This window comes from Myotis brandtii, unplaced genomic scaffold, assembly GCF_000412655.1.
Source record: "Myotis brandtii unplaced genomic scaffold, ASM41265v1 scaffold248, whole genome shotgun sequence".
Classification (NCBI taxonomy): Eukaryota; Metazoa; Chordata; class Mammalia; order Chiroptera; family Vespertilionidae; genus Myotis; species Myotis brandtii.
The window spans coordinates 2,195,655-2,219,663 of NW_005359397.1; the positions used below are offsets into that span (position 1 = coordinate 2,195,655).

The 24,009-nt window shown below is 38.8% G+C and overlaps 1 protein-coding gene across 2 annotated transcripts in view; it reads right to left on the reverse strand.

The window, feature by feature from the left end:
- The window catches only part of GALNT1 (polypeptide N-acetylgalactosaminyltransferase 1), a 51,084-nt gene that overhangs the window by 21,570 nt on the left and 5,505 nt on the right, over positions 1-24,009 (reverse strand). Inside the window, exons 1-5 of one of the 2 annotated variants that reach the window (XM_014540598.1) lie at positions 15,975-16,062; positions 14,326-14,418; positions 11,918-12,092; positions 6,856-7,022; positions 689-896 (exon numbers count right to left, since the gene is read on the reverse strand). In XM_014540598.1, the coding sequence (XP_014396084.1) occupies positions 689-896; positions 6,856-7,022; positions 11,918-12,051 (509 nt within the window). In that variant the 5' untranslated portion in view covers positions 12,052-12,092; positions 14,326-14,418; positions 15,975-16,062. Of the gene's footprint in view, positions 1-688; positions 897-6,855; positions 7,023-11,917; positions 12,093-14,325; positions 14,419-15,974; positions 16,217-24,009 lie in introns of those variants that run through there. The other variant, XM_005867304.2, reaches the window with a different exon arrangement.

Consider the following 24,009-nt stretch of genomic DNA (forward strand, 5'->3'; position numbering starts at 1 on the left):
CGGCCAGCCTGGTCGCCCCATGCAGCCTGCTTGTTCAGTCGTTTGGTTGTCCCTCACTAACGCCCCTGCCGGACTAGTCATAGGCAGTCATATTGTGAGGGCGTGAGGGATAATTTGCATATTACCTATTTATTGTATAGGATTACAGTGCTTTTCAGCATTTCAGGATGTAACACGTATCTCCCCACCCTCTTCTACTTCTTGCTGTCCTACATTTCCAGGAAACATGTAGACCAAGTATGTCAAACTCCCGGCTGGCAGGTTGCATGCCTCATTTAATGAGTTTGACATGCCAGCAGCGAGTTTGACATGCCTAAACCGAGATGGGACATCCTGCCTGCTCCAGTGTTGGCTTCACAGAGTAGAGACAAGCAAAGGGTTTTACCCTACTCTTCCTGACTTCACTGTCCATCTCTTCTGCCCTTGCTCAGTGAACAGAGTATATACACAGTATACATCTTAACAGCATGCTTCCTAATCCAGCCTCATTAACAAGAGTTTGCAAACATTCCTTTCAGACTTTAGAATGTGGTCTTCATAATTAGCTTAGAGTGCTCTTCAAGGGTATCTTAAAGGAAACTTCAGAGGAAATTGTTTTTGTATTATTCACAAATACAGAATTTTGCAACTTACCATGTAGTTTAGGACAAACACACTGAAAACATGTTTACAGACTCCAGAAAATTACCTGTCCTGTTTGATCCTGGCTAAGAGAGGCTCCAGCCACCCCACTGTGCACTCACAGTGAGCATCTAAGAATGTGATCACTTGGCCTTTGGACACAGCGGCTCCTTTTAACCTGGCTCTGATCAATCCAGAACGCTGTTCCATTCGAATTACATGAACTGGTACTTTTAATTTTTTCACATAACTCTCCAGAGGTCTTTTCAAAAAGTCTGAAAAATTAAAGCAAAAATAACATGAAAAGCTGAACTGGCGTTATCTAGATGTAAGGCAATTTTGATCTGCAATATTCATTCAACAAATATTTCCTGAGCACTTCAGTGAGGCTCCCTGACTCACAAACCCACTTTGCTAGAGGGTACCAAACCCTTTATCTCCCAAGAGAAAGTACCAGGGCTGCCTCTCCCTTTTTACACAAGGAATCAGGAGGGAGCCTTGGAATTCAGGCTCAAAGACAGGCACGTTACCACATTTCTCTAAGCAGTTCTTAGTCAGGCTCAGTGCTACTTTTTCTAGTTGTGCTTAAGGATCAGGAATAGAAAGAATATAGTTCGAGAGCATTAAATCCAGACCGCAATAAAGAACAGGAACGCATATGCAATAGCTGTTAGAGTTCAGAAAATTTTGGGATTTCTTCCAAGGTAGAAACTAATTGTCATATTGATTACTGCAGTCTTTTATTAGTAGTTTTTTTTATCAGGAGATAATAATGAAGTCAAGCTCGGAAGGGAAATGGTGGATTGTAATTGCAAGACCAAACAGAGATCCTTAACAGACAAGTAGGCATCAGTAAAAGTGGTTTTAAGAGGAAAGGGCAAGTGAGGAGAAAAAGGGGAAAAGAGAAAGGGAGAGGAAGTGGCATATGAAATTAATAGCTATCCTAGAGCCATGCAGACAGAGTTATGACCCTGAGCTAAGGATGTCCTGCCTCCAAAGTACATAATTGACTTTAGAAAGCAAAGAGGATTTTTCACATCAGGTTATTTCGTGGTATTCATGCTGGAGAAGCTATTGATGGTGGAATGGCCCAATGTCCTTCCAAGTAGCCCCCACACAGTAGGTGTGAGGATAATCTCTCTAGGGAAGGAAACACCTGAGCTGGAACTACTGGAACTCCGATGACTAGCTTTGTCCCATAGGACTCTAATAATGGGAAGATCACAGGTCAATCAAGGTGTATCATAAGGGGTTCTCTAAGTATTCAAAGTGGGGATCCTAAGGGATTCCTACATAATGGAGAGGGAAAGACAAATAGGAGTGAAATGATCTTGTCTGTTTAACTAGTAAGAAGACCAGAATGACTCAATATGGAAATAAATAGGGATATGCCCCACTGCACCAGATGAGCCATCATTTCCATTGCTGCTAATATATTTCCTGATATATTTGGGCTAAAAAGAGTATCTGAAAAATATCTGGAATAGAACTCCTATCTGATCAATACTGTGATTTTATGAATCAAATCTTATAGTCAAAAAGATATACTTTGAGTAAAAACGTAAGGGTAGTGCTAATCCCAGAGATTGTCACAAATTTTAGATTCAGAAATCTAAGGCTCAGAATATTAAATGAACGGATCAAGGTGGCACAGCTTGTCAAGAGGTTAATTTAAGATTTAAAGCCATGTCTGCTTGACTTTGAAGCCCATCTTTTCATCCATAGCAAGAAATCCCAGCAGGAAGCTACAGAGAGAACAACTTAGGACTGTGGACCTGCCTGATCTGACACACATTTGAATTACTGTATGTCCAGAGTCTGACAGACTCTCCTGTGGAAGGGTGTGAGCTCTGTCTTGTCTATAAATAAAATGAAAAATAAATGACTCTTTGGTCTGGCAGCTCAAAAAAGTTACTATTCCACAAATTTTCTTGACATCTTAGTTTGACATGTTTGTGGCTTTCATGCAATAATGTTAAGAAATAGGTGTCTTCCTAACAGTTGACATTGAGTATGGACTCAGGGCTGGGTGGGGGACTAGTAACTATTCAAGCCTCATTTTACAAAACTGAGCACAGTGGGTGGAGGGTGGGGGTGTTAGGTGACTGTGATTAGAAGCTACTATTGTCATCTAAAAATAAGAGAATCTTGTTGATTAGAATATCTTTATAGCTGTTAGCCTACAAATGGATGCCTAGGCATCTCTCCACCAGGGAGTGTGAGGTTGTCAGAGAATGGGAGTGGCAGGGGAAATTACACTGCTCATAGCAAAATATGAGAAAGCTTAGCCAGAACTTTAGAAAGAGCAAGGAATTTAAAGTCTAATAAATCTGACTCCTAATCCCTACTAAATAAGAACCTCCCTTTCCTTTTGTGTAAAATGAGAAAAACACAATAGTCATCTTGGATGAGGAACATTCTATCAGTTCTGAATCTTAAGATAACCTGAAATGACAATTACATTAACTTCTGACATGAACTAGGGATTCATCTAGACCAGCGGTTCTCAACCTGTGGGTCGCGACCCCTCTGGGGGTCAAACGACCCTTTCCCAGGGGTCACCTAAGACCATCGGAAAACACATATATAATTACATATTGTTTTTGTGATTAATCACTATGCTTTAATTATGTTCAATTTGTAACCATGAAAATACATCCTGCATATCAGATATTTACACTACGATTCATAACAGTAGCAAAATTACAGTTATGAAGTAGCAATGAAAATAATTTTATGGTTGGGGGTCACCACAACATGAGGAACTATACTAAAGGGTTGCGGCATTAGGAAGGTTGAGAACCACTCACTGATCTAGACTGTCTTTACTAGAGACCCTGTAACAGTAAAGTTATAACAGATGGGATGTACAGAGCAGTTCAGAGGCCAAGCCCTTGGTTTATAAAGCTAAGCCTCATTTTCCTCATCAATAGAATAGAAATAATGATAGAGTCTACTTCAGTGATGGCGAACCTTTTGAGCTCGGCGTGTCAGCATATTGAAAAACCCTAACTTAACTCTGGTGCTGTGTCACATACAGAAATTTTTTGATATTTGCAACCATAGTAAAACAAAGACATATTTTTGATATTTATTTTATATATATTTAAATGCCATTTAACAAAGAAAAATCAACCAAAAAAATGAGTTCGCGTGTCACCTCTGACACGCGTGTCAGAGGTTCGCCATCACTAGTCTACTTCATACTTCTTTAATAAATGGAGCTACTATCAACTCAGCAGGTTAGCTATGAAATCAAGTGTCCTGAGGCCATGAACAGACTATGCATGCTACACAATAGGAAGCCTGTACAGACAGGCCATAAAAGTAAGGATTAACGGACTGGTAGATTACTCATTCATTCATTAAATAAATCTGTGCACTAAGTAATAGGCACTGTGGGCAATGAGGAGATCATGGTGTACAGACAGACCTGGAGTGTGGAGTCTAATTGGAGGACAGGTGGGGGAACAGGAGACAAGTAAACAATTAAATCTCTGGTGAGAGTTGTGGGGGAGGACAGTCTTCCAAGACATGTTCAGAATAGAACCTGATCTTGGGAGGTCAGGGAGGCCTCTCTAAAAATAACTTGATTCTGAGTAAACATCGGAACTGTGCTATGGGGATGGTGGGCAGGGAATGGTTAAGATATGACTGAAGATGCAGGAAGAAGCCAGTCATAAAGGCCTTTGAGGAAAGATTCTCAGAGAAGTGGCATGATCAGATGTGCATGTCTGAAGGCTCGATCTGCATGCAGCGCAGCATGGGGAGCGAATGGGGGTGGGGGTATGAGTGTATGTGAGAAGACTAGTCTATTTCACCAATCCAGGTGAGAAATGACGGTACTTGGATGTGCTTTATGAAGAGGAAAAAGCAAACTTAGAGAGTTACTTAAAAATAAAGAGCTTGCTCTGGGGTTCCTGGTCCCAACAGTTACCACCTAAACAAGAGAGCCAAAGGAAATTATCCTATATAATAAAAGCCTAATATGCTAAGTGTCCGGTCTTCCGTTCAACCAATCAAAGCGTAATATGCTAATGATATGCTAAGGCCACTCAACCACTCGCTATGACATGCACTGACCACCAGGAGGCAGATGCTCTGAATAGTAGGTTAGCTTGCTGCTAGGGTCCAGCCAATTGGGACTGAGCGAGAGGGGCCGGACATGCCCTGGAGCCCTCCCATGGTCCCTCTCCAGCCCTGCTCGTGCACCAGTGGGGTCCCTCAGCCTGGCCTGCACCCTCTAGCAAACATGGCTGAGGGAACCCTCCTCCCCCGACTGCATGAATTTCGTGCACCAGACTTCTAGTATTAGATAATTCTCAATCTGAATAGCAAGACCACAATTATAACCACAAAAACACAATGCCTAGCAGTTCGCAAATATCAGAAATGGTGACCTAAGCTCCTGAGCTTTCTAGGCAGGATGATAAAGGAGAAGCAGATCCCTGCTGGGGGCGCTGGTAACAATTAGGAACCCCGCTGAATGACTAAGAGCTCAGGTATAGCAGTGAGGAAAAGCCGCCCCCTCCCCCATGTTTTCTCCTACAGATGAGGAAGGGGAAACAATAACTGATATATGTGACTTTCTTTGTCACTTTAGAGTTGTGGGCAAGTCTTCCTAATTAGGCCACATCCTACAGAAACTTACTATTCCATACAGCCTTCTCAGGCACCCAATAGAGTAACAGAGAAACCAAAGGAGGAAATGGGAAAGTAAGTCATTTCATCTGAAGAAAAATATCTCTCCTTGAGGAATATTTAATTTAGCAAATATCAACATATGAGTAAACCAAATACAAGTCACTGTCAGTAAAGATGTTTGTGTAGATCACTGCTTAAATGAACTTCAGTTAATTTTCTTAAAGGATTAATTAACTCCTAGCAAACAATTATCCACCTGAGGTTTATACTTCGTCAACAATAATTATTTGTTTTAAGTGTATTCTTAATTTATAACAGCTCTCATTAATTTTTACATTAATCACATTATATATTATACTATTATTGCATGATTATAAACTGTCTCCTTAATTGGATTAGGTAGATAAACTATAAGGTATGTGAGAAGGTAGGACTATAACTTATTCTTTCTTTATACCACTATAATCTAGCAAACTAATAAGCTTTAAATTGTTATTAATGGGCAAATTGCTCCCAATAATTAGGGTATGAAATGATTAAATTTAATCATGGTTATATATACATATTTAGTGTGAGCACAGGAAGGAGAAGGTATAATATGTGACTAAACGATCTTAGCAGATGCAATGAAAGATTAGGCAAGAGAGTAGAAGTGATAGGTAATGAAGTTTAAGGCTAATCAAGGAAGGAAGGGAAGCCATTTTTGGTAGTTCCCTCCAAGTTTTTCTCATGTGAGTTTAGGAATATTGGGGGAATACATGACAACAATAATCCCAAATAGATGTGCGTGGGGGGAGTCTGGGAAAGGCCAGATAACTCTGAACTTAACAGGTTGTTTTAATGATGGACTAAGCCAAGCCTTTCCTACATTAGCTTGTAGTGTGAAATCTCTAAGAAGGATGCAGAATAAATAATGTTGGGCCAAGGTACTTTTAATTAACATACCTTTCCAAAAGAGTACTTCATGAAACAGTTTGAGGGATTCTAAGTTTGTGGAAAATTCTGAGATTCTTGGAAGAATATAGTCTTATTATGAGATCAGTCATACACCACTTTTTCTCAGGCTCCTTCCTCATCCTTTTCTGCACCTCGCTACAGGTAATGAACTTGGAAATGGAGTGAAATGGGAAAACCTAAGCGGGATCTGGGGAACTAAGGCTCACCGCTAGGGCTTCATTTTGCCACCTGGGATACTTCCCACTGGACACAGAACTGACGCTTTCCAGTCATGGTTCTAAGTAAGACCCAGTTTCTCTCCAACGACCCGGGGCTGCAGCTTCTCACAGAGAAAATCCTAAAATTATGTGGATTTATTCACTATTCTGCATAAATGTCTATATTATATAGCATTAGTTCTTTTTTAAAACAAGATTAAGAGACACAAATTAAAAGTTAATTAAAGTAATGTTTAAAGTTTCACAGTGTGTAATTCTTTTTGCATATCTGAATAAGTCCAAATGCCACAACTATTTTTAGGATAAATTAGAAGTTTTGTATAAAGTTACTGGGTTGAAAATGATAGCAACTAGTTTTTTAATCATTAATGACAAACGGTGTAGGATATTATTGGTGTCACAATTTAAAATTTACCTCTTTCACTGGCATCATCTACTAGAACAATTTCTTCTAGCATGTGTCTTGGTGAGCGATTTATGACACTATGGACAGTTCGCAGAAGTGTGCTCCAGGCCTCATTGTGGAAAACAATCACCACACTTGTTGTAGGAAGATTATCTGGATACACCTTTGTTTTACACCTAGAGACAAAGCAAATGCCTTTATAGAAAGTGACTGTTACGATAGCACAATGAATGAATCTAGACTAGAATGGGCAATAGAACAATAAAAACAGTGTGCTCTAGTGGTGGGACTCTTGGTAACTTTTCATTTATTTAGATTTTGGTTAATGTTGCATATTTAAAGAATAGTGCCTATTTAAAGCTATATGTTTAAATTAAAATTATTTTAAAGAGGTCAACTGTATGCTTACAATTTAGGCACCTCTTCCTGATGAATGTCTTCTGTTGATTCAGTTTAACGGAGAATGTACTTAAGGCTGTGTCATCATCCCAAACTGAATTTATCTCAAGAATCCAATTGGACCAAAAAAACAAAACTAAACAAAAAAACAACAGAACCACTAGGATCTACACAAATATATACCTTCCACAAAGGAGGAGAACTAGTATTTACTGAGTATCTATGGTGTACTAGGCATTAGGCTTCCTAATAATTCTGTGAGGTACTTGGAGCTACATTTCACAGCCAGGGAAAAGCAGGGCCTGGCTGAGGACTCCACAGTCCATGCTCTGCTGGCCAAGCTCATAATGCTGCCTCCTCAATACTGAAATATCAACATGCATCTTGTTTAGTAAAGACAATGTCTAGAAATGCAATCATCAGAAAGACCAAACACACTAAAAAATATATGCACACAGAATCACTACCACAGTGGGCTGATGCTATTAATGGGAGTGAGTTATAAACTGGAGTGGAGTTGGAGTTGACTGAAAATCCCTGTTTTTTAAAGAATGAGTCAAAACACAAGTGATTTCATTTATGGCCCCTATGTACAACACTGATTAAAAGGTGGCCTATACAATGAGCACACTCGTTGTATGTGAACGAAAGGATTACTGAGTAAACTCTAATGCAGGAAATTCACTGTATGGTCTGAGAGTTAGCTTGAGCTCTTGCCGGAGTGTTTTAGGGAATTAAGAGATTAAATTTGCTTAGGATAGTGTTCATCTCAGCAAGACTGGGCTTACCATAGAATCCACGCAAATACCTAATAATTCAGGAATGTAGAACAACAGAAGTCCCTTGATAATTATTTTTTCTATTATTTTTCAACTGTTCAAGTCCCGCTCTACTTATCCTAACCATCTTACAGCCTGAAATGGCACTAAGAGTTGCATATACATCATCCCACTTTATCCTTACAACAACACATAAGACAGAGGTATTATGCCAATTTTACAGATGAGGAAACAGGCTTAGCGAAGTGAATATGCACATGTAATCTATCCTCTACTCATGTCCCTTTGAGCTAAGACTTTCAAGGTATTCTTTGCCATCCACTAAATTTAGCCTGTCACTACCACTCACCAAGGCCAAGTCTGTATTTCTTAAGATGTCTCGCTACCTGCCTGACAGTGTTTTGCAATGTTACATAATTTCTCTTCTGCGTACGCTCATTCAGGCAAGAGCTAACCCAAAAAGAGTGAAGGTAAAGCGCACTGGTTAAGAGTGCATTTTTGTCACAGACAGATTTCACGTGGGTCACTTATTAATCATCCTTGGTACAAATCATTTAATCTCTCCAAGTTTCCCCACCGGCAAACTGGGCACGCTACTACCGTTTTGCTCAACTGCTTAAATATGATCATGTGTATAGTGCCTAGAACATAATAAACATTCAATAAATGGTATCACTTTTTAAACATCTGAGACTAATTATATAGAATAAAATTGCCTTACTAAGTGACTTGGAATTTGTCTTAAACCTGCTTTGCGAGGATCACACATTAGAAAAGTTATTCTTTGATTGTTACTTCTATTTAATGCTTCTTAACACTGGAGCAGTGTTATTTTTTCCTTCAGGAAATATGCCCTCAGAGACCCTGCAAGCAGTAAAGGTTCTTGGCAGGCATAGGGTGACCTGGACATGGCCGGCTACACCACCGGTCCAGGCCAGGCTGAGAACAAGTGAGGCTTTTCTGGATTCAGAAAAGAGGTGAAGAGCTGCACTCCAGGGGCTGTCCCACACTCTTCATCTTCCTATCCCTGGGAACTAGTCTGAAAATCACCTGCTGGCCAGCTCTGTCCAGCTTCAACAGAGGGATAGTTAAGTATTCATCTATTTCTCAGTTAACATTTCATCGTGAATACACTTCAGAAGTCAGCGCTTAGTAAAAGAGAGTGGAGATGGGAAAGCATGCTTGGAGTCAGCTGCTCCTGAGAACTGCAGCTCACTCCCTGAATGGAGGCCTATATTGCAGGTGCCAGGAAGTATTCAAAGTACTACAAATCCGCATGCAACCCTTGTTATTTTCCTTAGGGTACGCATCAGGATCATGAGGTACAGAAAAGTCAAGCAACTTGTTCAAAGCCATGGAGCCAGTAAACAGCAGAGCCAGACCTAGACCTTGCCACTATCAAGATAGTAATAAGAAACTCATCTAGATACAATTCAAAAAGTGAGACAAGAATAACAATGGGTTAAGAGGCTCTAGTATATACATAGGAATAGTTCCAGGTGAATAGATCAGAGGAAACAGTGATGTGGCAACATCTGAGATTATTACTAGAACTGTCCTAGAAATGAAGAATAATACGCCTGCTCAGATCAAAAGTACACTATGTGCACAAGCATGTAGCTAAAGATAAAGCTAGGTTCCAAACTAAGAGACAGAAAAACACAAATACTAGCAGAACGGAAAATGAAAAAGGTGGTAAGCAGAAAACAAGATTTATTAGGTTGAACTTTATGAAACTGTCACTTTCATAGGTAAAAAAAGATGAATATCAACTTTGTATGGTTCAACCTACAAGGAAACTATATCAATAGTCACAATAATTATAGATGCATCAAATTCAACCCATTATAAACAATGACTATTAGAGTGAATTCAAAGTATAAAATCCAGCCATTTAGTAGAGATACACCTAAAACAAAATCATACAGATGGCTGAAAGTAAAAAAATAGAAAAAAAAATAGACATGCCAGAAAAATATTAAACAAACTAAAAGTGGTATAGCACTACGAAAACCAGGGGGAAAGAAAGTTAATAAAGATACAGTGAACACGGGGTTAAAAAACCCAATACCATGAATTGTCTTAAATGCATTCAATGATGCAGCCTTGAAAGATAAACTAACAGAATGACTTAGAGATACTGTCAAATCCACAATAAGGAAAGAGAAGTCTACTTTTTCCAAAAAAAATTTCTGATAGATCATTAGTAAAAAAAGAAGAAGAAAAAGATACAAGACACTCTACCTGGTCTTCAAATAATAAACTGTAAGGGGAAAAAGAAGATGAGAGGGAACCTGCAGATTTAAGAGACCTATCTACCAGCTGTAGATATGTGTAGATCTTATTTGGATCCTGATACAAACACTATAAAATAAAGGTACATGACATCACCAGGGAAACTTGAACACTAACTGGGTATTTGATGTTATGAAGGAATCACGGTTAATATTTTTTAGGTATGAAAATGGTACCATGATTTTTCTTTTTTTCTTTAATGAGTCCCTATCTTTCAGAGACACATACTGTAATATTTACAATGCTAGGCCTTTGGCCTGGGACTGGGGAGTCTACTTCTAACCTCACTCACCTGGCTGATCACAAAAGGCCACACACCAGAGGGCTGCTCCGGTCATGTCAGCGAGCTTACCCCAGAGCCAGTGACCCAAGTGAGAGTAAAAGACCAAATTGGAACCCACAGTGCATTTTATAACCTAATCCCGAAAGTGATACTCTATCACTGGTTCTGTGTTCTACTGGTCATACAGACCAACCCTAGTACAACATGGAGAGATAGGCACAGGTATCAATACCAAGAGATGGAGATTGTCCGAGGACATCTTAGAGGGTATAATACAAGACTGTTAGGATTGTTGAAGCAGGGTAATGAATATATGAGGGTTCATTATACTATTATCTCTATTTTTGTACCCATTTGATATTTTCCATGATAAAATATTTAAAACGAGGATAAAAACACAGAGATGGAGCACGAAGGTATAAAAGGGCTACTCAGAGGTAGCAGTGACTGTGTGCTCCCTTCTCTCCCATAAGCACCCAATGGTTGGCCAGGACTTTGTATTAGCAGCTTGCATGAAACAGACTCTTTTTAAGTATGAGGAGTCCTCAGCAAGCCCGAAATTCAGTGCACCAGCTTATGTATCATACCATTTAAACACTGTTCTCAACAGCTTAATTAATAATAGTCAAAAGTGGAAGCAGCCCAAATGTCTACCAATGTGTAAATACACTATGGTATATTCACATTAACAAACCACTACACTGCCATAAAAAAGAATAAACTTCTGATATATACAACAACATGGATTTCAAAGACACAAAAGAATATATACTGTATGGATCCATTTATGAAAAGGACCAGAAAAGGACAAAAATCATCTATGGTTAGAAAGGTCAAGACAAAGGCTGCCTCTCGGGGTGGGAGCACTGGAAAGGAACACGGGAGAACTCTCAGGTGATAGAAATGTTCTGCTTCTTGATTTGGAAGACAGACAGGTATATGCATATGTAAAGATTCAGTAAACTGTACACTTCCAACTGCATAATTCACTGTTTTAAACTGCAGAAAACAACAGAATCTTTTTTAGAAAGTTGATACTATGACTGTTTTGGTAATAATAAAGTTTAAAACCCCCTACCACCTTAATCTATTAAGATAAACAATTATTTTCAAAAGCCTAAAATACATGGTCCTAATGATCACTAGTAACTTGAGGTATTATTTTATCAGCGTTTAATTATTTTTAAGTGGGGTAAGTAGTAAGTTAGTGATATAGCATTCACTCTAGGAGCAGTCAACACTAATGTGCAACTGATTAGGAATTCAGAACTTTTCATTCAAATTAAACACTATCAGGACCATCCTGGATACTTACCCTTCTAGCCTAACATCAGGTAAAGATCTGTTGAGTGCAATCATCTCGCTTGCCATTAAGTTGAACTGATTGATTTTAAACATCTCTTTCATCTTTTCTTGATCCTCTTTAGGAATGACGACTGGTTTTCCCATTTCTCCAGGACCTTCATGAGGCTTTTGTACTGGCTCTAAAACTAAGAATAAGGAGGAAACTTAACTAACAATTTTAGAACAATCAATTCATGCTTCTTTTTAATAACATTTGAGCTTAAACAGTGCCTTCAACAACGAGAGCCATTTCTGAGCTCAGGTCTCCCAGCCTGCAACACCTCCTGGGAGCTGCCCTGTCCTCCACTTCATGCCAGGGTTATGACTTGAGACCTTCTCACCTGCACTACACACCTGAATCACTGCATTGCTGTGGCACATCCATTCAAATATTGTTACACATTAACCTCCCTAAAAGCATAGGCTTCACTATTATTCTCATGGTCTTCAAAAGTCCAATCTTTTCTATGTGAAATTTAACCTAACCTGCCAAACAAACCACTTGCTAGGCTCTCCACCCGCTTCTCCCCAGTACTTCATCCTCAGTCAAATAGCAATTCACTACTCTCCCCCCGACCCCCAGTGCCTCATGTTTTCTTGCTTTGGTGCCTTTGCTCACACAGGTCCCCCTCCATTGGCGTCTCCTTCCCACCCTATCTCTGCAACACCTTGTCTTTCAAGGCCCAGCTAAAGTGGCTTCCCTAGCTTCTAGCTTTTCTGAATCTGTGCATTTACTACTCTTGGCTACCACATCATTTCATCTAAGAGTTCTTATGTCTCTAACCAACTGCTACTACTTTATTTTCTTACTAGAGGTCCAGTACACGACATTCATGCATGGGGGGGCGGGGGAGAGCAGGGTCCCTCAGCCCAGCCTGCACCCTCTCGCAGTCCAAGACTCCTTGGGGGATGTCCAGGGAAGCACGGGCCTAAGCCAGCAGTCAGACATCCCCAGAGGGGTCCTTAGCACTACCGGCGGAGGCAGGAGAGGCTCCCGCCACCATCGCTGCGCTCCTCGGGGGATGTCCAGGGAAGCACAGGCCTAAGCCAGCAGTCAGACATCCCCAGAGGGGTCCGGCGGAGGCAGGAGAGGCTCCCGCCACCATCGCTGCACTCACCAGCAGTGAGCCCAGCTTCTGGCTGAGCGGCGCTCCCCCTGTGGGAGTACACTGACCACCAGGGGGCAGGCTCCTGCGTGCATCTGCCCCCTGGTGGTCAGTGCGTGTCATAGCGACCGGTCTTTCTGCCGTTTGGTTGATTCGCATATTAGCCTTTTATTATATAGGATTTTTAGTATTTTTTTTATTTATTAAAGTTGGGGACAGTGAAACAAGGAATGGCTTAGGATAGAAGCAATAGGAGAGACCTATGCAGGGCTGCTTTGGCTCTAGAAATGCCACAGTAAATAAGTGAGCCAAGCCCTAACTGGTTTGGCTCAGTGGCTAGAGCATTGGCCTGCAGACTGAAAGGTACCAGGTTCGATTCCGGTCAAGGGAATGTACCTTGGTTGCGGGCACATCCCCAGTGGGGGGTGTGCAGGAGGCAGCTGATCAATGTTTCTCTCTCACTGATGTTTCTGACTCTCTATCCCTCTCCCTTCCTCTCTGTAAAAAATAAAATAAAATATATTAAAAAAAAAAGACGTGAGCCAATAGGGGGCTGCTTTAGCTCACTGAAAAGTCAGAAAAAGGGGGCCGTGGAGACAGGTTCAGAGGGTTGGCCTGAGATGGGCTGCCGCTGCTCCGCCAGTTACAGGTTTCATGAAGACCCTTAGAGTTTAGGAGAGAAAAGTAAAGATGTGCACCTGAGAGGGAAGAAAGTTGTGGGTGTGCTTCCAAAAGAGAGAGGGCCCAATTGCTATTTCTTACTACAATGATTGCTTAACCTGCCTTATCATACCCCACCAGGTTATGATCTCTTTTTAGCTGGGTTTTTAAAATTAATTTATGTACCTTCTGTGGAATTTAGCAGTGTCTTATAGGAGTTTTATAACTGTTATCCTGAACTAATATGTGAGTAAAAGTGAAATCCTATAATTGATAATAGTAGACATTATATAAGCACCATGCAAGGTAGAGCATCATGAAAGATAATGCTTATCAGAAGTAATGTTACACCTTGATATATACATAAAGAGTAGTATTTCAGATCCATAATCCCACAATCTTACTCTTTGTTATATGCTTTTGAGATGTTAAAAACATTCCAAGAATAGGTTCTAGGATGTATTAAATTTGGATAAAAGGGTGTTAAACTTCCCACCTAAAAGGGATGGATATACAATGAAGTAAGGACAATAATGGGATGAAAATTCCTGTCTGGGGCATTACTTTTTTTATTACTTTTTATTAATTCGTAGAATCAATTCTGCTTACTTACCTGTCTCCAAAAATGAAGAGCAATCAGCAGGTTTGGGGACTGGGATGTTCAAGGGTCAAGAGTACGCAGCAGAGCTCTGGACCTGATAATTATCTTTCGTGCATGGCATAGGCAACAAAGAGTAAGTGGGAGACATCTAGTGGCCCTGATTATAAATATCCTGTGCCCTGTTCTAATTTAAGATGATGCTTTATAGAAAAGTTAAAATGGGAACGTTTTCATGCTGCTCAGTGTTGGAGTATTGTTATATAGAACCCCATCTATAACATATTCTTCCGGGGGACGAAGAGGAGCTCTTGAATCTGATCAAGCCTCTGAACCTACTACAAATTCACAGGAAACAGAGGCACAGAAGGACATGATAAAAAACATCAAAGGATACAATTCCTGACTCTGGGAAACAAGAAAAAGAGAACCCAATTTCTTCTTCAATAATAACCAACAGGGGGAGAGGGAGCAAAGAGAAAGAGTTATCCATGTATCCATGCCACAAGCCTAGCCTTGAAGTGACAACTGTTGAAGCCAAATGATGGGCATCTGGGAATCAAAATTTCAAATTAAATTGTCTATTTTTTTCTACTTTTATTTCCCATCATTATGAAGTAAAAAACTCTGGCCTTGAGATAGTAAAGAATCAGGCAAAACTATACAACATATATAATCCTGCTGCTCCAATATTTTACAAACTTAATCATCTGATACTTATAGTGCCCACATTACATATTTTAACTTATTGGTAACTTGAGATTTCACAGCCACATTTAAAATTATTATTAATCAAAAGTTACATGACTACTATATGACTTACAGAATCTACCAGATAAATTAAATGGATTAATTACTTTTCTTTGGCAAAAAGGCTAGGATAAAATGTGTGTAGTTAGTGAATATTTTTACTATGAATGCATTTGCAGTATTAAAAAATCAACTTAACAAAAAAGATGGTAAGCATTAACTTTCTATGTATTCTACTTACCAGTCTTTTATGTAAATTTAAAGTGAGTTCAGTGAAATTTTTGTTTGAAAGTAACTAAAATGGGGTTTGGATACCATCAATTTTCTGAACTAAAAAAAAAAAATTATTTTCTTGGCATACAATTTTATATGCCAATCATTTGTAAAAATCAAATCAATGTTGATAAGGGAGTGACTAAGGTGTTATTCCAAAGTATTATATGAGAACGAAGATATTTTATACTTCTGTTAAACTTCATTTACATGGAGAGATAGGCAATGTAGAAATGTTTCGTGTTTTAGAAAACTTAATTATCAAGAAAACTATAGGTTCCCTCTGTATGACACCAAATAAAATTAACGTATATAAGCCAGATGACATAATTTTGAATGTACTTTAATCTTACAAATGACTAATTTATGTTTTTCTCATGGGAGTAGAATAAAGGGGTATAAATTTATACAATAGCTATTTAGCCATTCTATGCATGATACTTTAACACTTTTAACTGTTGGAAGAACCATCAAAGAGTTTTTGGAAATATGATCATCATATATAGGAAAGCAGGGATCACTATTAATCTAAAAATGTTAAAATTATATAGTATCCAAATTAGTTAACAAAAAACCCCACAAAAAAACAAAACAGTGACATACTTATCAAAATGAGTGTTTTATTATAAAATGTCACTCACCATCCCCAGCAGGAAGTCCTCTCTCCTTTTTTTCATCACATTTGTTGCATTCACTGAAGTAAAGCAGCAGGAACATATCCAAGAGTACCCAAACCAAGGAGGTGGCTAGGACCACCTTGCAATATGCAAATTTTCTCATGGCACTTTAAGTCAAATGCAAAATTTTAAAATACATATATATAAATATACAAAGATCATGAAAATGTTTCCAATACAGTTTCATCAAAAATCACGTTCATAACCTATAGAGAGAAAAAGAAAAAACCACATTAACTTAAAAATTCAGAATGTAGAGAATTGTAAGAATAATATGCATATGAAATTTTACTATGGAGAATAAGTTTATAGATCAGATTTAGAAAAAATATTTGTAAACATTAAAATTGTATCAAAAATAACTCCTACAGATCAATATACAACAACCCAGCAGGAAAATAAGTAAAGGATGTAACAGGCACTTTGTAGAAAGTAAATCTGAATAGCCAATAAACATGTAGAAAAGTGTTCAATTCACTTTAATTAGGAAAATGCAAATTAAAAGTGAGCTATTATATCATGTCCATCAAACACAGGAGGCTTAACTGTCTTCTATTCAATTACTATATTAAATGCTAAGGCAAAGCTAAGCCATTGATTGCCACAGGAGTTTAGGAAACCAGTGATTCCCAGTTCATTTCAACTACTCACATTCAGTTCCCAAGGCCTAAAGACATATGCGTTCTCCTAGGAACCTATACTACAGCAGTTTATTGAGCTAATTATTGTCCCTCTGTGCCACTGAGTCCCATCCCAAAAATGCTACGGTCACCAGCCATTCAGAAACAGATTCATGGAAATTATATTGAATCTGAGGCCTAGTGTTGGCTCTGACAGTAATTTTATAGACTTCCCTGATCTTTAGTTTCTATTTCCCACCCAAACTCCACACCCCCATCTGTTAAAATATGACAAAATGACTTAAGGAACTGTCACCAAATTTGGAAAGTCATTTGGGATAGTTTGACTAGAAAGATTTCTGGCACATAAGGAGTTCACCTTGGGGAGCTCTGGAGCAGTCTGGGTTCCTCAGAGAGGTATAGAGTCACCCACTGAGCAGCTGATACCAGGCTCAAAGGCCTGTGTCACTACTGATTAGGAGACTGGCCAAGTGCATTCAGATGAGGTGTGCATTCAGAGGAGGTAGGTGGAGGAAACACACACTTAGTACATATGACCCACATGAAAGCCACATGAGCATATGCTCTGAAGGCCCAGGCTGAGGTTAATGCTCCAGCCCCTTACAAGGGCAACTTTATGTAGCATGTTCCATGGCGGGCAGCACAGATGTATTTACCTGAACTATGTATGGTGTCACATGTGTACTAGATTTATCAGGGAGATGACTTCATAAATTATATAAATGTCTAATCACTGGGTTGTGCAACTGAAAAGAATATAGTATTGTATGTCAACTGTAATTGAAAAATAAAAAATTAAGAAAAAACAGCCCTAGCTGGTTTGGCTCAGTGGATAGAGCATAGGCCTGCGGACTGAAGTGTGCTGGGTTTGATTCCAGCCAAGGGCACGGGCCCGAGTTGCGGGTTCGATCCCCAGTGGGGGCGAGCAGGAGGCAGCCAATCAATGATTCTCTCTCATCATTGATGTTTCTATCTCTCTCCCCCTCTCCCTTCCTCTCTGAAATCAATAAAATAAATATATTTTTTTTAAAAAAGGAAAGAAAAAAACAGCCCTGGCCAGTGTGACTCAGTTAGTTGGGCATCATCTAAGTGCACGGAGAGGTTGCTGATTCAATTCCCGGTGAAGGCATATGCCCTGGTTACAGGCTCGATCCCCAGTAGGGGGCATGCAGGTAGCAGCAGATTGATGTTACATGAATGTTTCTCTCTTTTCCCTTCCTCTCTCTCTAAAAATCAATAAACTATTCTTTAACAAAACAAAACAAAACAAAACCCAGCACTCTCGGGCACCTAGATCTAGGGTCACTAACTTTGTATCTACTGACCAGGCAGAGGTCTGAGATAGGAGACCCTTCAGTAGATCTATTTATTTAATTTATAGCTGGACTCTCTTCCAGGAGAACTAAAACACTCAAAAAGATTATAGTTCTCCTCTAATACAGTAAGGAGAGCCTAGGATATTTTATTTATATACTAATTATATACTTCATTTGCTCCGTTTCTCAAACAGAACTTATTCATTCATTTATTAGTTCACTCAATAAACACAAACTCTATAAATGTAGGGAATGTTTCAAATGCAAGGAATACAAAAGTGGACAAAATACACACACCCCCTGCCCTTGGTAAAGTTTAGAGTTGGCTATAGAAAAGCAGGCATTAGTCAAACAGTCACATAGATGTTTCAACTGTGAAAATGCTTTGAAGGGATGTATACAGTATTATAAACATCTGTAATCGACCTGACTTTATCAAAAAGGATTCCCTAAGGAAGACATGATTTAAGGGGAAAATAAGCATTTCAGACAGTGGGTAGCAAAGGCTCTATCGATAGCAAGAGGAGCCCAACACTGAAAGGTCAGTGGATCGAAAACAAAAGAGGAAACTGTTTGAGATGGAGCTGGAGCTGGATAAAAGTGGACAGATGTAAGATATTAAGGGACAAACTAAATGGGATTAAGGATGATTATTGAGGGTAAAGAAATCCTGGCTTGTACAACTAGATACAGAGTGGTGCCGATCACAGAAATGAGCTAGTAAATGAGGACCAATTTGGGGGAAGGAGGAGAATCAAGATGGGAAGAAACCTAAGTTTGACTTTGGACTTGTTGAATATGAAGTGCCTTTGATACCTTCAAGGAGAGATGTTAACCACAGCTGCTGGATACAAAAGTTTGGGGCTCAAAGGAGGGGTCTAAGGCAAAGATATACAGACTGAAACCTCTACTCTCATGCAACTTTGAGGGGGCAAAGAGGCTAAAAAAAAATCCACACACAAAAGAACTTTCGTGGAGCATTATTTCCCTCCTACTGTGTGGGCTGGACTTAGTAACTTACTTCTACCCAACAATCTATGGTGGAAGTAACGGTGTGTGATTTGAAGGCTTGTCATGAAACATTCTCCTAGCTCTCCCTCAGATCACATGCTCTGGGGAAAGCCAGCGCCTTGTCAGAAGGACACACAGGAACCCTACTGTGAGGTCCACGTAGTGAGAAACTGAAGCCTGCCAACAACCAGCACTATCTTGCCAGGCATGGAAATGAACACTTTGGAAGCAGGCCCAGGCAAGCCTTCAGGTACCTGCAGCTTTGGCCAACATCTTGACTGCAACATCCTGAAAGATCCTGAGTCAATACCACTCTGCTAAGCTGTTCCTGATTCCTGATCCAAAAAATATGAGAAAATAAATATTTATTGTTTAAAGCCATTGAGTTTATCAACAGAATCTCAAGAGCAAACTAGGACTAGAAAGGAAATTCTTTAAACTATAGTAAACATTTAATGATGGAATTTCTGTAACATAAATACGATGACTTAGGCACTCTCAGTTCAATCTGACATTGTACTGGAGGTCTAAGCAATAAGAAAAAAAAGTAAGAATTAGAAAGAGACAAAATTATCTCAGCAGATAGCATGATTTCTATACAAAAATTTTAAAAGAATCAATAGCTAAACCATTAGAGCTAATTTATGATTTCATTAATGTTGCTGAACACAAGATGAACATAACATTAACCATGCTCCGTATGGTCATAACTAATGAGACTATAAAAAACAAATCACATTCCAAATAACTATAAAAACTATTAAGGTATTTGGGAACAAATTTAAACTATGTGCAAGACATGAAGAAAATTATGACGCTCTTATCAAAGGATATAAAACAACATTTGACTAATGAATAGATATACCATGTTCAGGAAAAAAAAAAACCCAGCCTCTTCCAATAATTAATCTATAAATTTAGTATAATTCTTTTTTTATTGAGGTAAAATTGACATGTAACATTATAAATTAATATAATTCAAATGAAACACAAATGAAGCTTTGGGGGACTGGATTTATTATAAAGCAGAAGTATCTAAAACCATGTGGTACTCAAAAATAAGCCCATATGTGTGTGGAATACTGAAAAGGTGCTACAACAAAGCAGAGTAGAAAACTGGCACAGGGACAAACGGCTTTCCATATGGTAAAACATAAATTTAGATCCCACCTTATACCAACAAAAGTAAATCTGTGCATAGACAATAACTGAAGCCAATCATGTTCAAACAAAGGAGCAACTATTTTTGGCCAATTACCTACTGGCTGGCTAAGGTCAGAATGGCGACAATCCCCTAGGTTTCAATAGTATGTAGGGTGTCCCCAAAAAATGTACACACACTTTAACAGCTGGTAAGTCACTTCATTTTCAGTTCTTTTCAAGTTTAACTGATTTGAAATAATGGGTGAAGCCAAACTAAGTTTTGAACAAAGAAAATTAATCCTAAAGTGCCACTAGACTTTTCGTGGGGTTACATAAAAGATAAAGTTTACAGTACAAAACCAACAGTCAACTAACTGAGGGCACACAAATACCAAACGAAATGATTCTTGATGTTTGCTATTCCATTGCTTCGAGTTAGCAGTGCCAGAACAATCATCAGTTTGAAAACAGGCATTGATAATGAAAATTATTCATTTCTGTAGTTTCTTTTAAATTTTGAAAATGAACTGTATGTTAATAGACACTGACTTTATAATCATTCAAAGTGCATATACATTTTGGGGGCACACCTGTATTCTCCACTTCCTATAAAGTATTTAGGCCAACATTTCTGCCACTGTCTTTGAGTCAAGTGATTATTAAAATTTAGTACTGAGGCGGCTTATTCACTAGCAAAAAAAAAATAATCTTCAAGTATTAGCATATTCTTATTCTACCTGCGTTAATAACAAAGACTTAGTAAAAACCAATCCCAAACCCCTGCACAAGATGATGTCCACATTCCATATAAACATGGATCTTCTCTAACTCTATTTCTCAGGTGTTACCCCAAGTTTAGAGGTTGGGGGAACAGGCTTATCATTTTGGATACTAACGGTATAGACTCCTACAAAATTTATTGGCTTGAATGTTTCAATGTAGAGCATTCAGTGTTTGGTATCTTAAGTGGAAGGTCACTTTCTAAGGTAATAAAACTGACTTAATTTCTAGCAATACCTTTAAAAGTTTATATTTTTTCCTAGTTATAAAAGTAATACATGTTCAATACAAAGAACTTAGGAAACACAGAAAACCACCTATAAACACTACTACTACCAATGGGTTAAGTGTCCGTTCAGTCATACAGAATAGATAGTAGAAATATTATGTTTTAAAGTAAGTCTGTAATATCTATTTTGTCTCATTTTTGTGTCTTAAAAGCCTTTATCAGGGAGAAAAGGGATGGGTGTGACTATAAAGGGTTAGCATAAGAGATTTTCATGGTGATGCTGTATTTTGATGTGTTTTTTTTTAATTAAAGTAATATGCTCAACAGACATTTCTAACCCCTCTTCCCACCCCTGCCACTGAGAATCATGTCTTAGGCAACATCAAATATCTTAATGGTCGCTTCAAATTAGCACTGATATTCACAGTCTATGTCAAAATGCCACATATGGTTTAACACTTAAAGAATAGACATAAATGGATACAAACTGAGGTGGCTCCCTGCCCCTCATGATTCTGACCTTTGCTCTCCGTGTCCTCCCCGAAGGGTTCTTCTGGTAACAGACTCAACCCCCTGACCACAAAACAAATGACCCAGCCAGGCCAACCACAGAACCTCATCCCTGGCTTCTTGAGTCACAGAGCTAGGAGCCTGTGCATCTAGGACTGCCAACACTGCCCAGCACACAGAGAAAGCCCAAGAGTATATAGGGTGTCCCCAAAAATGTATACACACTTTTCTTCAGGTTTCTGTTATTACAAGCAGTACTGCTATGAACATTCCTGAACACTCTGCAGTCCAAGAGGAGCAGGACAAGCAGAGGCATACAGATCAAGAGGCAGAGGGTCTGGACTCTTCCTTGGCTTTTGTGAATACCCAGGAGTCCTTCCTTTAATCCCCTTTTCTGCTTATGAGAGTTTCCATTGGATTCCTGACATAACCAGAACATCTGGGGTGGCAGGGGTGGGGAAGTGGAACTTACTAGTATAGGTAAAACCAAGGTCCTGGTTCATCCTTTTAGTGCCCCAAATCACAAAAACATATCAATCCTAAGTATGTAAAAAACTTATCATAGAAACAAAGGATCACAACACAACACAACACAGATCCACCAGCTGGTTGAAGAATAAAGAACATAACCTTTAGTTCCCTCTCCAATCCCATCTCTTCCCCAGCTCCTCACTGCCAACCTTTATTCAGAACTTATCACTCTACTTTTTCCTGATAGTTTTACCTCACAGTATCTCTTAACAATGCCTTGTTTACATTTATTTCTGAACTGCTTATAAATAGAAAAAAATCTGAGACTTGCTTTTTTTCTAACACTGTGTTCCCAAGATCCATCCATATGTTGCACACAGTTGTAGTTACTTCATTTTCATTGGCTTAGCATACCCCAGTTTATCCATTCTACTTTTAATGGACATTTGGTTCTTTTTAGGTTTCTGTTATTACAAGCAGTACTGCTATGAACATTCCTGAACATATTTCCTGGTACACACATGGAAATATATTTATTTAGGGCAGGGGCCAGCAAATTTCTTCTGCAAAAGGTCAAATAGTAAATATTTTAGGTTCTGTGGGACATCTCTGTCACAACCATCCTAATCTGGTACCACAAAAGCAGCATAAATGATATGTAAACAAGTAAATGCAACAGTATTTCAATAAAACTTTATTTAGGAACACTGAAATGTGAATGTCATATAATTTTCATATCACAAATTACAAAATTATTTTAATTTTTTTAACCATTTAAAAATTATTAAAAACCTTTAACTATGAGCCCTGATCTAGAGAATATCCTTAGGGGTATTGGGTCACAGGATATGCATATATTTTTTTAATATATTTTATTGATTTTTTACAGAGAGGAAGGGAGAGGGATAGAGTTAGAAACATCAATGAGAGAGAAACATCGATCAGCTGCCTCCTGCACACTCCCCACTGGGGATGTGCCCACATCCAAGGTACATGCCCTTGACCGGAATCGAACCTGGGACCCTTCAATCCTCAGTCTGATGCTCTATCCACTGAGCCAAACCGGTTAGGGCAGGATATGCATATTTTAAATATGATCAATTTGTTTTCCCAGATGGCTGAAGCAAAACAATGCAAAATGAAAGCTCTGGATGTATTATATCCTTGGCAACACTTATTGATGTCAAACTTTTATTTTTTTTACAATCTGATGGGTGTGAAGTTGGTATCTTATACTTTTAATTTGCATTTCCCCACCATCTCTGACCTTCTTGGCCATCCCATTTCCTCTGCCTACTGAAGTCTAATTAGTTTTTCTTCTTATTAATTTTTCAAAATATGTTTTTATTGGTTTCAGAGAGAGGAAGGGAGAGGAAGAGAGACAGAAATATCAATGATGAGAGAGAATCATCCATCGGCTGCCTCCTGCACACCCCCCACTGGGGATCAAGCCCACTACCGGGGCACATGCCCTGACTGGGAATTGAACTGTGACCTCCTGGTTCATAAGTCGACGCTTAACCACTGAGCCACACTGGTCAGGCTATAGCTTATCTTCTTAATAAGAACTGTCTTTTATGGTTCACATTTTCTAAGTCTAAAATTCTTCTCTATGTAGAGACCATTTTAAAGTTTTACGCTTTAGGTTTCAGTAGAGATTCAATGTCATTTTCTTCCATGTGGATAACCAACTGTCGAGAACCATTTATGGAAAGTTCATCCTTTCCCTAATGGTGTGCAATGCCAACTTTGTTACAAACCTGGTTTCTAGGGTTCTATTTTCTGTTTCATTGGTCTGTCTATCCCTATACCACATTGATGTCTTATTACAGCTTTAAAATAATTCTTTTTTAAAATTTTATTTTATTGTTTAAAGTATTACAGATAGTAGTACATAT